This window comes from Punica granatum, chromosome 8, assembly GCF_007655135.1.
Source record: "Punica granatum isolate Tunisia-2019 chromosome 8, ASM765513v2, whole genome shotgun sequence".
NCBI lineage: Eukaryota > Viridiplantae > Streptophyta > Magnoliopsida > Myrtales > Lythraceae > Punica > Punica granatum.
In genome coordinates, this window is record NC_045134.1 from 421,392 (window position 1) to 436,046 (window position 14,655).

At 37.5% G+C, this 14,655-nt stretch overlaps 1 protein-coding gene across 1 annotated transcript; it reads left to right on the forward strand.

Annotated features, from left to right (window-relative positions):
- The first annotated feature begins 5,600 nt into the window (after positions 1-5,600).
- LOC116189471 (protein ASPARTIC PROTEASE IN GUARD CELL 2) lies at positions 5,601-7,717 on the forward strand. The gene has a single exon (XM_031519144.1). The coding sequence runs from the start codon at positions 5,814-5,816 to the stop codon at positions 7,461-7,463; it is 1,650 nt and encodes a 549-aa protein (XP_031375004.1). The 5' UTR covers positions 5,601-5,813; the 3' UTR covers positions 7,464-7,717.
- The last annotated feature ends 6,938 nt before the right edge of the window (positions 7,718-14,655 follow it).

Consider the following 14,655-nt stretch of genomic DNA (forward strand, 5'->3'; position numbering starts at 1 on the left):
ATGTGATGCACATATATATGTGTGTGTGTGTGTCGTGCATTATACAGGTTTGAAACCACTAAACGCTTGCGAATGGTTGTGGTGGGTGTACACACGTACATAAGTGGACTCAGCTTCTATAATCACTAAATTAAATCAAGTTCTGCATTCACTTCATGGAAAAGGCAGAGGCTAAAGAGATTTAATAATCGTAGTGTAGTGCGTGAGAGTGAGACTGACAGAGAGGGGTTAAAAAGGACGCATGGCTAGCTAGCTAGCTCGCTATATATACATATATATATATATATATATATATATTATGCACAATCTTTCTAGTTAAAGTTTTCCATGGAAAAAATCAACAAAAGTATTGGTTGAGCGGTAAGTAACTCATCCCATAACGAGGAGAATACAAGTTCAAACTTTGAGAAGCGCACTTGTTGGGAGGGAAAATAACCTTTAATACTCGATCTCTCGACTGAATTAGTTAAATCCCATTGGACTCTGGATATTAGGGTACACACCGAAAAAAAAAAATTCCATAGAAAAAAGCTTACTTTTAAAATCCATTTTCTCCTCCTACCCAAAAGAAAATAATCCTTTTCTCTAATAAATATCAATCACCTGTATTATATTTACAACCTTTTCTTAACTAACAGATACTTATATATATACATATATATATATAAAACTTGATTGCCCTTCGCACTCCAAGTGAGAGAGAGAGAGGAGGCGGACTTTGTTATTGCTCTAAAAGCGCACACATTAATGACTCATATCTATATATAATATATAATGACCGAAAATTTTAAAATAAGTTTCTTCATTTGTCACTATACCACTTTTCATTCACCGATCCTTCATTTATCAAAATACAATAAATTTAGTGCTACAATTACATTAGAAGCAACTTTAATCGTGTTCTGCAAACACGTACATGTTTAGCATGTCTTGCAATTTATGTTCTAATTAAAAATAATAACCATGGAGTATAAGAATTATATCTCGACCGTCGAAGACTCTGGCAAAATTAACATGGGCTTGATTTTACAGAAAAATCAATAAAATTAATATACGAATATGATACATAAGTAAATTACCAAAATTTTACAAGAAACTCAATAAATTGTGTGTAATATGTATATATGCATGTATTAATTTTGGATTTCACAAGAATAACGTGCCACGTATACTTTTTGAGCTATCCCTCAACTTCTTATGGATTGAATCTTCAAGTCTCGATATACTAATCCCTCAAAGTTCACTTTTTTAATATACACTTTGGAGCATGTACTCTCTTATGCTTCTAGGATCATTAACTATGGAAATTAATTTAGTATATTTAAATCTAAAAAATAAAGAGAAAAATCTAGAGGATATATCAAGTGATGCTTTCTCAGTAATATAATAGTAATCATTTTGTTATTTTTTCAAAAATAATTTAGATATAATAGTAATAAAATTTTAATTATAGAATAAAGTTTCAAATAAGAAATAGAAATTTCATATTTAAATGACGATAAATTAATATATTTGAAGGTAAAATATTTGTTATAAACAATTGAATATAGACTACATATAACTCTTCAATTTAAAAGTGAATTATCATTAATTATATTAAAATTAAATATAATTAATTTTTCTATAAATAATTGATCCCATTAATATACTTCTACAGTTAAAACTGAAAATAAAAATTACTTACAATTACTCTTTCTTAATATGATAAGACTCGAAATAATTACCAAAAATTTCTACATAAAAAAGGTTAGCTCCCTATTTTTTGACTCTTCATATTCTTGAACTTAACATCACTTAATAACGGATATTCTTACCTAATAATGTTTTTGAATTCAAAGAGAAATTCAAAACTTAGCTCTAATTAATTATGAATACACATTATCTATTAGTATTTTTTTTGTTTCTATAGAATTTTTTATTTAATAAAGTTATTAATAAATTTTTGAAAATATAAAAGGATTTCTAAAATCAAAAGCTTTTAACATTCCAATATCAAAATTAAATCCTCATAAAACTGGAAAAAAAAACTCAATGCATTAGCGTTTTTGAAAAATAAATGAATTAATAAAGCATACTTTTTCAGTCAACTGAATTGCGTGTACGCGAGCAAAGTGTATAATAAATATATACATGTAATCATCCACGAAAATATACATATACATGTAATCATTCTTTTTGAAAGTTTTGAAGAGCCTATCTACATATATATAAATTTTTTCAAATAATTATATGGATTATTTAATAACACAAAATGCTGTTTCTTAAAGGAAAAAAAATACTGAAAATACTAATGCCCATAGCAATTTAAGATGAACAAAGTAGTTGCCTTGAAATGGAAGTGCTATGTGCTGCTTAGGGGAATTCAGGAGCATACCCTACCAAACCAAGGGACTTAATAAATAATTAAAAGTGATGCATGCATGTACTCTTTTCTTTTTTTTTTGGATAGAAGTGATAAATGTACCGTGCTAATTATTTCCACTGAATGACCTTCTTGGGTAAACTCGGGAACATATCTATATATGTATATATATAAACAGGAAGTATTTCGAAAATTCTCGCGAATAGTACATTCATTTTTTATACTCTCGAGTTTCTATTTTATTTTTTAGAAAAATACGAATAAATTGATATAAATATAGACATTACATAACCATACAGTAAGTAATAATAATAATAACATAAAATAATATCATAAAATAATAAAATAGTAAAATATAATATAATTCAATCTTATGTGACGATTTATAAAGTATTTAAATTGGGATTGTTACTTATAAAAATTTAAAAAATCCAATAATATTATGGATCAAATGTATCAACATAATAGCATAATAAGGGTTGATCGAAAAATACGTCATGTATTTTTAATAAAAATATTGGCTTGTCAAAATTTTCAAATACTTTATATTGATTGTATTAAATTGAAGTAGAATTTAATTATGAAGTAAGCAATACATGTTTCCATCAGATAGATATATATATATATATATATATTGTACGTGATTTTAGTTATTAGTTTTCCTGTGCATTACACAGGCAACTCTTCTAGTGTGTGTGTGTATATATATATAAAAGATAACATACCCACGCTATATCCAGCAATAAAACATACCCATGCTACATGCAGATTTGTTTTTTTTTTTTTAAGTAATTTGTTTGGTAATAGGTGGCATTTACTCATGTAGGGTTCTTTCAATACCTTATACATAGAGGTTGAAAATGATTTTTATTAATTTCAATATTTGAATATTAAAATTAATAATATAACATGTTGAGGAGGAAGAGAGAGAAGGAGGGAGTGGTGAACTAGAGAGAGAGAGAGGGGGAAGAGAGAAATTAACGGGGAAGAGGGGGAGTTTTCTTTAAAGATTAATATGATATATAATTTATTAATAAATTATTCTTTTAATTTTCAATTACTTAATGATTAGTAAATTAGTTTTTTTTTTTTGTGATTGGCATTTTGAGAATAAGTAATGTTATCTCAGCTACCTTCCTCTACCGATAACTTGTAATATAAATAAATACATATATATACACATATGCTGAATTACATATATGCGTTAATTAAGCTGCTGGAGCTTTTATTGATAAAATTTTACCGGCCCAAACCACAAATTATTGAAATTGACATCATCGATATGACCACATGAACTCTCACGACATAGCTAACGAAGCTCACTCTATAATACATAAGATATGATGCATTCATGGCATGGTTGTACCATATATACTAGCTGGGCAGCTCCCTCACACTCACACACAACACACACACACACACACACACACACACACACATATACGTTTTTCAGTTGCTTGGGGTCAGGCAGGATGGTTCTTTTTCGAATCCAATGAACTCAAGCACATATTAATTATTAATCAGTTTACCTTTTTCTAGCGTAAATGCATATTATTTATTTATTTATATGGAGTGTTTGGGGGACTTACATATATATATATATATATATATATATAAGCATGAATCATTGTGAACGTGTAATAATTATAATATGTTAATTTCGGTGAAGCCAATTGAAAACATTTGGTCAATTTTACTGATTCATGTCGCCAGCTAGATAGCTAGCTAAAGTGAAAATTAATTTAAAGTCAACAGTCATCAACTTTACTGTCTCTTTTTATATGTTCAATCTTTTTTCTTTTTTTTTTCGAAATTAATAAGAATACATTCATTATTGAAAAACGATTTACAGGGTAAAATACTCGAGACAAAAAATTAAAAGAGCGGATGTCACCTATGACCTCCAGTGGTTAATTCTTATAATTAGCTCCTGTCTGATCTCTCCTTATATATATATATATATAACATATTTTTTTGCTCAATATCTATATATATAAAACATCGAGGCTTGATGCTTGCCTTGCATGTATATATCTCCTACCATAAATTCTTCTACCTTTGGAAGGGCAGCTACCTATCTTACCTGGTGTGGTCAAATCAGGATATATGGCTAATGTACGTACATTTTTTTTTATCTATATTATTATAAAATGAGATGGAAATTAATCGGTGAAACTTTCTCTCCCCCCAAAATACCTCTTGCACGTTGAGAAAAACAAAAACTTTTGAGCAAAATATCTCCTCCAAATAATTATAAAAAGTTAACATTCATTTTTTTTTGGTGTAATAAGGGAGACATCAAAACTTAGTACAAATAAATGAAACAAAGCTAAGTAAAGGAATATATAAGTCTCACTTATGAGGATCGAATTCAAGATCTTTTGATTCCGAGTGACGTCTTGTACCATTGCATTAAGATCCTTCTTATAATATTTATTTGTGGGAAAGTTAGAAATCAAATAATAATATCAAATAGTTTGTTTAATGACAAATTCCTTACTTTAAGAAAGGGATCTTTGTTAATAGCACAAGACGCCGTCTGAAATCAAGACGTTATGAATTCGATCATATCCAATAGGATTTATATGCTCCTTTATTACTGAAAAAAAATAAAAATTCCTTAGTTTCCCATAATTTCCTTCCTCTCCCTTTCTATTCTCTCTTTTTCCTCTCTACATCCAAGCCAACATATTCTTTTATAATTTTAAGATTTTCATTAACTGATGTCTCTAATAAATAATAATGTTTAAATTTTATGAATAGATTGTTACATTTTAAAATGTAACCACGCGTAGCTTGAATAAAAAAACTATAGTCCAAAAACTTTAAAATATTTTTAAAAAAGAACTAAAATTAGAAATGTGATTCAATTTAAGTGATTCAGTACATATTCACTTCGAATAAGGTTTTATATTCAAGTTTTGTAAATGAATAAATCGCCGACTCAAACAGAATTAGTCAGAAACTCATTAAGTTGTTAGACACGAGGGATACACACTTAAAATAAATTTAAGAATGGAGGAGTGAGGACATGAGAGAGCCCATCACTTTCAATCATTCCGAAAAAAACAAACCAGCCCCACATCCCTCCCTTTTTTTCTTTTCCCTCCCATCGCATCAATGATAATATAACCCTTTTTTTTTTCTCTTTTCCTTTTGCATTCATTTTTTTTTTCTTTATTTCATATATTTCCCACCAACAGTTCCCCCTTTCAAACCCAATTAAAACCCTCAGGCAGGCTATCCCCGCAAACTCAGGCCTTAGCTCAGCTCTGCTCTCCAAATCCAAAAATCACAAAGAAGCTGCTGGAATGGAATTCTATATATGTATATATAGAAGATAGATAGATTATATAGCTAGGCAGGGCAGCTGTATCCACTTAAACACTCTCTCTCTATCAATTCAAATCCTTTTACATTTAAACAGGGAAGAGAACCACCCAAAAAGAACATGTTAACTGCTGCAGCCTTTCAATCGTCGTTCCTAGTCGTCGTCTTGCTGCTGCTGGAAGTGGTAATTCTTCTAGCTGCTGCTGCTGCTGCTGCTACAGCTACAACCACAGCCACCAATTCGTACCCAGACTTTCAGCACTTGAATGTGAAGGATACTCTAGCCGGGACCAAGGTCGTCCCCCCAAAGATATCGGAGTACCACGACTTCTTCAACAACCATCAATTAGACACTGATAGCATTGGCAGCAGCACAGATGATGATGATGATGATCAGACTACTACTGATCAAGCTGAAGGAGGCAATCACCAGCTTCACTCTCCCCGTAATTACAAGCTGAAGCTCCTCCACCGGGACAGGATTATCATATCTTCTCCTCATCCTCATCAGGGCTTCGAAAGTGGTGGTGGCGATCATAAGCACCGTCTCATCGAGCGCTTGAAGAGGGACTCCAACCGGGCCTCCAGCCTTATCAACCGATTGTCCCGTGACCACAACAATAAGTCTGCTGCTGCTGCACAGGCACAACGTGCAGCTGCCAGTGCCAGATACGAGGAGGAGGAGAAGGCTGCTGCTGGGGATTTCGGGTCGGACGTGATGTCCGGGATGGACCAGGGGAGCGGAGAGTACTTCGTCAGGATCGGCGTTGGGAGCCCTGCCAGGAGCCAATACATGGTCATCGATTCTGGCAGCGATATCGTGTGGGTCCAGTGCCAGCCCTGCAGCCAATGCTACCGCCAGTCTGACCCCGTTTTTGACCCATCCGCCTCCGCCTCCTTCACTGGGGTCTCTTGTGGCTCCGCCGTGTGCGAACGGGTTGAGAATGCCGGCTGCCACTCTGGCCGGTGTCACTATGAGGTGTCCTATGGAGATGGCTCCTACACCAAAGGGACTCTCGCCCTTGAGACCCTGACCTTCGGGCAGGCTGCGGTCCGCAACGTGGCCATAGGGTGCGGCCATATGAACAGGGGAATGTTCGTCGGGGCTGCAGGCCTCTTGGGCCTCGGTGGCGGCTCCTTGTCTTTCGTGGGCCAGCTGGGTGGTCAGACCGGAGGGGCCTTCAGTTACTGTTTGGTGAGCCGGGGAACTGACTCCTCTGGGTCACTCGAGTTCGGGCGCGGGGCAATGCCTGTGGGGGCTGCCTGGGTCCCCCTCATCAGGAACCTCCGGGCCCCAAGCTTCTACTACGTCGGGCTCGCCGGCCTCGGGGTCGGGGGCATCAGGGTGCCCATAGCAGAGGACATATTTCGTCTCAACGAGCTGGGTGACGGAGGGGTTGTGATGGACACCGGGACCGCAGTCACCCGGTTCCCGAATTCGGCCTACGAGGCCTTCCGGGATGCGTTCATATCCCAGACCACGAACCTCCCCAGGGCCTCCCCGGTGTCCATCTTCGACACGTGTTACAACCTGTTCGGGTTTGTCACATTGCGGGTCCCGACGGTCTCGTTCTACTTCTCGGGAGGGCCGATCCTGACGCTCCCGGCCAGGAACTTCCTAATTCCGGTGGACGACGTGGGGACATTCTGCCTGGCCTTCGCCCCCTCTGGCTCAGGGCTCTCCATCATAGGGAATATCCAACAGGAAGGGATACAAATCTCATTTGATGGAGCCAATGGGTTTGTCGGGTTTGGTCCCAATGTTTGCTGATGAGTAGAGTATATTTTATATTAATGTACGTAAATTAGCAGGCTAATACTCAGTGTGAATTTTGTAGTCCTTATAATATATGTTAGTGAGTCGATCCTAAATATATATATAATATTGATAGCAACATAAACATTAGCTCGCTGGTTAGCCAGGATCATCTCGATCAATCAGGTGCATGTAATATATATATATATGCTCTGTTCATGCAGCAGTGCTAACTAAGTAGATATATAAATGCGTATGTATTTTTCTAATTAAGAATAAATAAATTTAAGCAACTAGCTAGCTAGCTAGTAGTGTTAGATAAAATATACGAAAAGGACCTTACCTGTTTGAAAGTTGAAGAGTTTTAACTGCGCAGTGAAAAGGATTTAAGAAAGCTGTTACCAGCTGGGATGGGCAATCAAATATTCCTTCTCATGCACATGCACAAAAGTAAAGACCAAGACCAATCCCTCTCAATCTTGCAGTCTGCAGGGAATTAAAGAAAAAGAACATATATTGAACAGTCAAAAAGCGGTGCAGAAAAGGTCAGTATTGACTTTGGGTAATATACTTACATTTCTTTCGTTTTTTTTTTCCGTATCATCCTTCCACTTTCAAATAATTCAATCTCTCTTATTAAGATTGGAATTAAGGATTGCAGAATAAACTTTCTGTCAATTATATTAATCAGAAATGACCTCCATATATGGACCATGTACATCAAAATAAAAGAAGAAATCCCTAGGAATGTGGAACCTAGTCTGGAAACATATAACTTCCAACCTAAACTATGAATACTTTACAAAATTACATGATACGAGAGATATTCTAGAATAATCGAGAAGATGCTCAATATGATACAACCATAAGACTCCCCCTCAAGTCTGTACATGAGGATTCCAAATGCCCAACTTGCTTAGAAGAAACCAAAATCGATCTCGTCCCAATGCTTTAGTGAAAAGATTCGCCAACTGATGTTTCATGGAGACATGTGCAGTAGCTACGAAATTACTTTTAATATGATCATGAATAAAATGACAGTCAATCTTATTATGTTTTGTATGCTCATGAAAGACTGGATTATCAACAATATGAAGTGCTGCTTGATTATCACAAAACAATTAAGTGGGCCGAAATGAGAAGATGTCAAGGGAGGATAATAAGCTGCGTGACCAGATAACCTCACTAACAGTAGCAGCCATAGCCCTGTACTCGGCTTTAGCAAAAGAACGAGAAACAGTAGTTTGTTTCTTCGTCTTCCAAGATGGGACTACCCACGATAGTTATAAAGTAGCCAGTGATGGACTGCCGGGTCATTGGGCAACTAGCCCCATCAGAATCGCAGAATGCAGTAAGCTCCAATGATTGCAGATGAATAAAAATTCCTTGTCCATGCGATTGCTTGATATAACGAAGCACACGAATGGTTGCATCCTAGTGATCTTGGCGGGGCACCTACATAAACTGTGACAGAATCCGAACATAGTAAGTGAGTTCTGGTCTCGTGATGGTGAGATAGAGAAGGCACCCGACAAGTCAACGATACTGCCCTGGATCAGCAAACAAATCACTAGAATCGGATGAAAGCTAATGTTTTTGTTCCATAGGAAATTCGAAAGGACGAGAGTCTAACATCCCACCCTCAGATAAAATGTCAATAGTAGGGAAATAACTCTGAATCCATGTGAGAAACCTCTATGCCGAGAAAATATTGCAAGGCACCTAAGTCTTTAATGCGAAAACAAGAACTTAGGTACTTTTGAATGAATCGTAATGACTCGATGAATTGCCGGCAACCAGCAAGTCATCCACATAAATGAGTACGACAATGAAAGTGGTGCCTCAGGAATAAGTGAAAAGAGAATGATCAGCTCCACACTGCTTCAAGCCATATGCATATAAGGCGTCTACCGGCTTGGAAAACCAATTCCTGGAAGCCTGTCGTAATCATAAAGAGCTTTACGGAGAAGGCATACTTGTCATGGTCGAGAGGAAGAGAGACCAGGCGGGAGTGACATATAAACCTCCTCGTGCAGATCGCCATGGAAAGGCGTTATTACACATCCATCTAACGAGTCTCCCATTTCTTAACGATAGCAAGAACAAGAAAGCATTTGACAGTCACAAATTTAGCAACAGGAGCAAAGGTCTCATGAAAGTCGGCTCTTTTTACGTATGTAAAGCCTTTAGCCACTAGATGAGCTTTATATCGTTCAATGGAACCATCAACATGCCACTTAATTTTGTATAACCCATTTGCAGCTAGTGGGTTTCTTTCTCGGAGGTAAGGAATTGAAAGTCCAGGTGCCATTAAGCTTAAGTGCCCGAAGCTCCTCAACCATAGCCGCTTGCCAATGAGGATCACGAGCAACCTCTCTATACGATTGAGGCTCTATATCAGAGTCTAAAGCAACAAGAAACGATATATACTTATCACTGGCACTGTATAAGATAAATAGTCTCGAAAAGGATATGGTGTACTTGAGGAGATTGAAGGATTGGATGAGCGAAGGGAGGTGAGTCTACCATTGCCGTATAGTGTACAAAGTCCTTCAAAAATAAAGGCGGCCAACATATTCGATCTTATCGACGCAATATCGAAAAATCTTGTGGAGTCGAATCTGCTGGGGAAGTTGGACTTGTATTAATTGAACTGGGCTTGTTTGTAAGGCTCGGCGAAGGAGAAAAATGAGTCGGGCTCCCAGGTGAATGCGAGCCAAGACCAAGTGGCGAACTGTCGCCTCGGATGGGAAATGAATTCTCATAAAAATTGACATCCCGCAAAATAAAAAATTATGGAGTCTTTAAATCGTACACTCGCCACCATTTCTTGCCATAGGGATAGCCTACAAAAATGCATCGCCGTGCTCGTTCCTTGAACTTATCTTTTGGCGGTGGTCTTATTTGTGCATAGCAAAGAGAATCGAACACCCAGAAGTGTGAGTAGTTAAGGGGCTTACTAAACAACCCTTTGTATGGACTTTTTCTGGATAATATTGAAGTAGGTGTGACGTTGATTAGATGGGCCGCTGTTAAAATGCACTCGCCCCAAAACTTAGCCAGAAAGGATGCTTGAATAAGCAAGGCCCGTGCGACATATAGAAGACGTCGATGTTTCCGCTCAAAACGCACGTTATGTTGAGGAGTGTCAACACATGAAGTTTTGTGAGCAATTCTTTTCGACGAGTAAATTCCTGCATGTCTCGAGATAAGAATTTTGATCCATTGTCCCCCCGAATTACTTGCACGGTTTTATCAAATTGATTATGCACGAGATTACATAAATTCATTAAATGACGTTTTGCCTCCAATTTATCTCGCAGCAAGTAGGCACAAGCCTCTACTAAAGTCATCGACTATCGTCAAGAAATAATAAGCACCCGATTGAGACCGAACTTCGTAAGCACTCCATATATAAAGATGCATCTATTGAAATATAAAGCTCGCTTTATTCAAACTATTCGGGAAAGCAGATTGAGTTTGCTTGGGTTTATGGCAAACCTCACAATCCTTATTGACATTATTCTCTAATGATAAACCGGGAATAGAGATGCGAGGAGATGGATGCCCAAGCCTTCTATGCCACATGTTAGTCTCCTTGATTGTCGCCACTTTATTGGTTTCGCGAGCTTGAACAACATAACGAAGATGATAAACCCCCACATTGAGCTCACGGATTCCAGTCATCCCCCTCGACATGCGGTCCTGCATAAGACACAATTCAGAAGAAAAATTATATGACGGTTCATTTCTTCAGATAGTAGAGTAACGAATATTAGGTTACAATCAAAATCCGGGACCAAAAAAACTTTGGGTAGCACGAAATTTCCACCAAGGTGTGCGCTGCCAATATTCGTTGCTTGAACATATTTCCCATTGGGAATGAAAACCGATGAGTCACCTCGTAAAGGCAATGAATTAAATAAAAAACGAGAGCAACCAGTCATGTGTCTCAAAGCTCTGGTATCAATAATCCATGTTTCACAGTAGGGAACAAAATCAAAACAGTTACCGGTCCGTGTTTCAGCTTCTTCATCAGGTCCGAACAAGGAAATGAGGCATCGAATTTGCCCTTGAGAGAAGGGCAATGTTGAATATGCTTGACTCGAGGTCTCTGTTGCATTAGCTTGGTTGGAGCTACGTGTGGGTCTCTTTCCATAGGAACCATTCTGCTTCTTTCCATACATTCCTTTCGAACCCTTCGAACTTGCAGTCTTGTGCTGATTGTCCTATCCCTTAGGACCACACTGCTCCTAGTCTCTAGAATTTCGCTATGCATCTAAGATTGTCAGGCGCCCATTGAGCTTGTAGCAAGTGCTCCTTGTATGCTTGACTCTATTACAATAATCACAATGAGGCCGACCACCTCTGTGCTGGACTACCTATTTGTTCTCAGCCGGTGCTTTTGCTATGAAAGCCATAGCCTTTGGTTCTTGTGGTTCTTACGGTTCTTGATATCGAGCTACGATTCTCTATCGCTAGTCCTGAAAAATCATCTGATAGACACGCTTAAGATTAGGGAAAAGATCCATATTGAGTATGTTCGAACGAACTACTGCAAATTCGGGATTTAATCCCATGAGAAACTAGTGGGCTTTCTCCTGTTCTTTCTGTCCCGGTCGATTAGCAGCCGCTCCATAGGTACAAGCACAGGAACAAGTTACGGACTCCAAGAGATTATCTAATTCATCCCAAAGCCCTTTGAGTAATCCATAGTAATTTGCCGCTAGTCTTCCTTCCTACCGAGATGCATATATCTCGTTCTTGAGTCGGTATATACATGTATTGTTTCCTTGAGCAAATCGCTGCCTCAAATCTTCCCAGAGAACCCGTGCATTCTCAATGCACGCTACATTGGGTTGCAAGTCTTTCTCCAATGAATTCGCTATCCATGTGACCACCAGAGAATTTGCCATCACTTACAATGGCTTGTTGGGATCGTCATCTGCAGGTTCAACAAGGGGTCCCATCGATGAAACCAATCTTATCCTTTGCACAAGGCCATCCACATTAGTTGAGACCAAATGCGGTAGTTTTCTCCATTCAGCTTGCATTCAGTGAATCGCAAGACCGTACCATCGGACGGTGTGACGGTGTATGGAGAAACGAGAGTCGTCGCAATAGCTGCTGGAAGCAAAGTAGCATTATTCTGGACGTCACCTCTAGGAGGAAGAGCAGTTGGAATTACATTGCGTCCTGACATGGTCAATCAAAGTGTCGGCTGATCGATTTGCCGAGAAGAAGGGTATGATCGAGACTCGGCATGGCCCTTAGACCGCCCGCTCTAATACCATATTAAGATTGAAATTAAGGATTGCATAATGAACTTTCTGTCAATTGTATTCATCAGAGAAGACCTCCATATATGGACCATGTACATCAAGATAAAAGAAGAAATCCCTAGGAATGTAGAACCCAGTCAGAAAACATATAACGTCCAACTTAAACTATGAATACTTTACAAGATTACATGATACATGATATAGGAGATATTCTAGAGTTATCGAGAAGATACTCGATATGACACAACCGTAATACCTCTCTCTTTCTTTCGATATTGGGTTGGGTGGGGTTGGGTGGTGTGGTGTGGACATGAGCTCGGCACTGGACTGGGACTGCATGTTCCTGCTCATTTTCCGACAAACCTTTTTCTATTGTCTTCCATTTTGTTAGATTCCTCTCTCTCTCTATCTATCTCTATCTGTTTGTCTTTGTGTTCACATCACAAGACTGCAGTGCAGTGCATGGGGCTAAATGAAATGATGATGAAGAAGAGGGAGCCACCACCACCCCTCCAACAAGCTATATATATAAAGGAGGGGGTGGTGGTGGATCGGACATGTGAAGCCATGAGTAGTGGTAGTAGTATTAAATGCATGGGGTAGTACTTAACAGCCTTGTAATAGTAAGTTAATATTGATCGATTTTAAGGTTGGCCCTTTTGTTGTGGTGTTACCCTTGCTTAATTAGCCAAGTTAAAGGCTAAATTAAGTTGGGAGGGAAGAGTGGATTCAAGCATTCACTTTTTGCAAAATTAAAGTCGCCTAGCTAAGGCTGCTTTTTCTTCTTCTTCTTCTTCTTCTTCCGTTTTTCTTATTTTTATGGATTGACAATTTCTTTCACATTTGCCCCTTTTGGAATTGAACATATATATATATATATATAAGTGAGATAGAGAAAGCAATTACTGAAAGGATCGATCGATCAATGGAATCGAAGAGAGCAGGGCAGCATCGCAACATGCCGATAATGCCCACCATGCATCTCTCCTCTTCTTAATTTCTCTTTTGTTGTCATGAGGAAAACCAATTCCAGATAAAAAGTCTCTCCTCTCCTTATATAAGTCTGCATTATATCCCCTGGTTAACTTCTTTTAATTCTTTTTTTTCCCCTTTCCCCGACTCCGTTTTCTCTTCTTTTTTTTTTTTTTTAATCACTCTAGTCTAGCTGTGGCCCCCAAAAGGTCGAATTTTGCTGGTGAAAGTTGGGGGAATCGAAATCGAATAAAACAAAATCCTATTAAGGCTTTCCTCAGGAATATGAATTAGCGAAGCTTAGGTAGCTAAGGATCACCAGGCGGGATATACTTATAATCTTCTTTTTTCCCCTTTAAATCTCTGTTATATATTCTCCCCCTATCCGCATACTGTAGATATCTATCAAGGATGAGGGCCTCCTAATTAAGCCAACTAGGTGGATACCGGCACGTTCCGCAGGCAATTTCATTGGTAAAATATGTAATTATTTATTTATAGAAATAAAATATATAATTGATTTTAAAAGAAATTAATTTTATGAAGAATTAAAATATTATTAATAAATGTTATTTACATAAGTATTGAATTAAATTACGTGAATACGTGAGGAAAATAAAAAAGAATGAAAGTATGTGAAGTAAGTAATCGATCAAAAGAAAATAATAACCTCATTAAGCAAAATATCGACGTAAGATTGAACTTAAATTGACGTAAAGTTGAACCAAATTGATGTAAGATCAGTGTTGGTATTGGATAAAGGTGCAACACAATATATGTATATAATATATATAAATATATATATATATATCAAGTCCGGAAAGGCACCCACGCCTTTGTAAACAGAAATAAACTTTATGATGCGAAAATAGTGAACTCATCAAGCAAAATATCGACCAAATTGATATAAAATCGAACCTAATATCGGTGTTGGTATTGGATAAAAGTGCAAC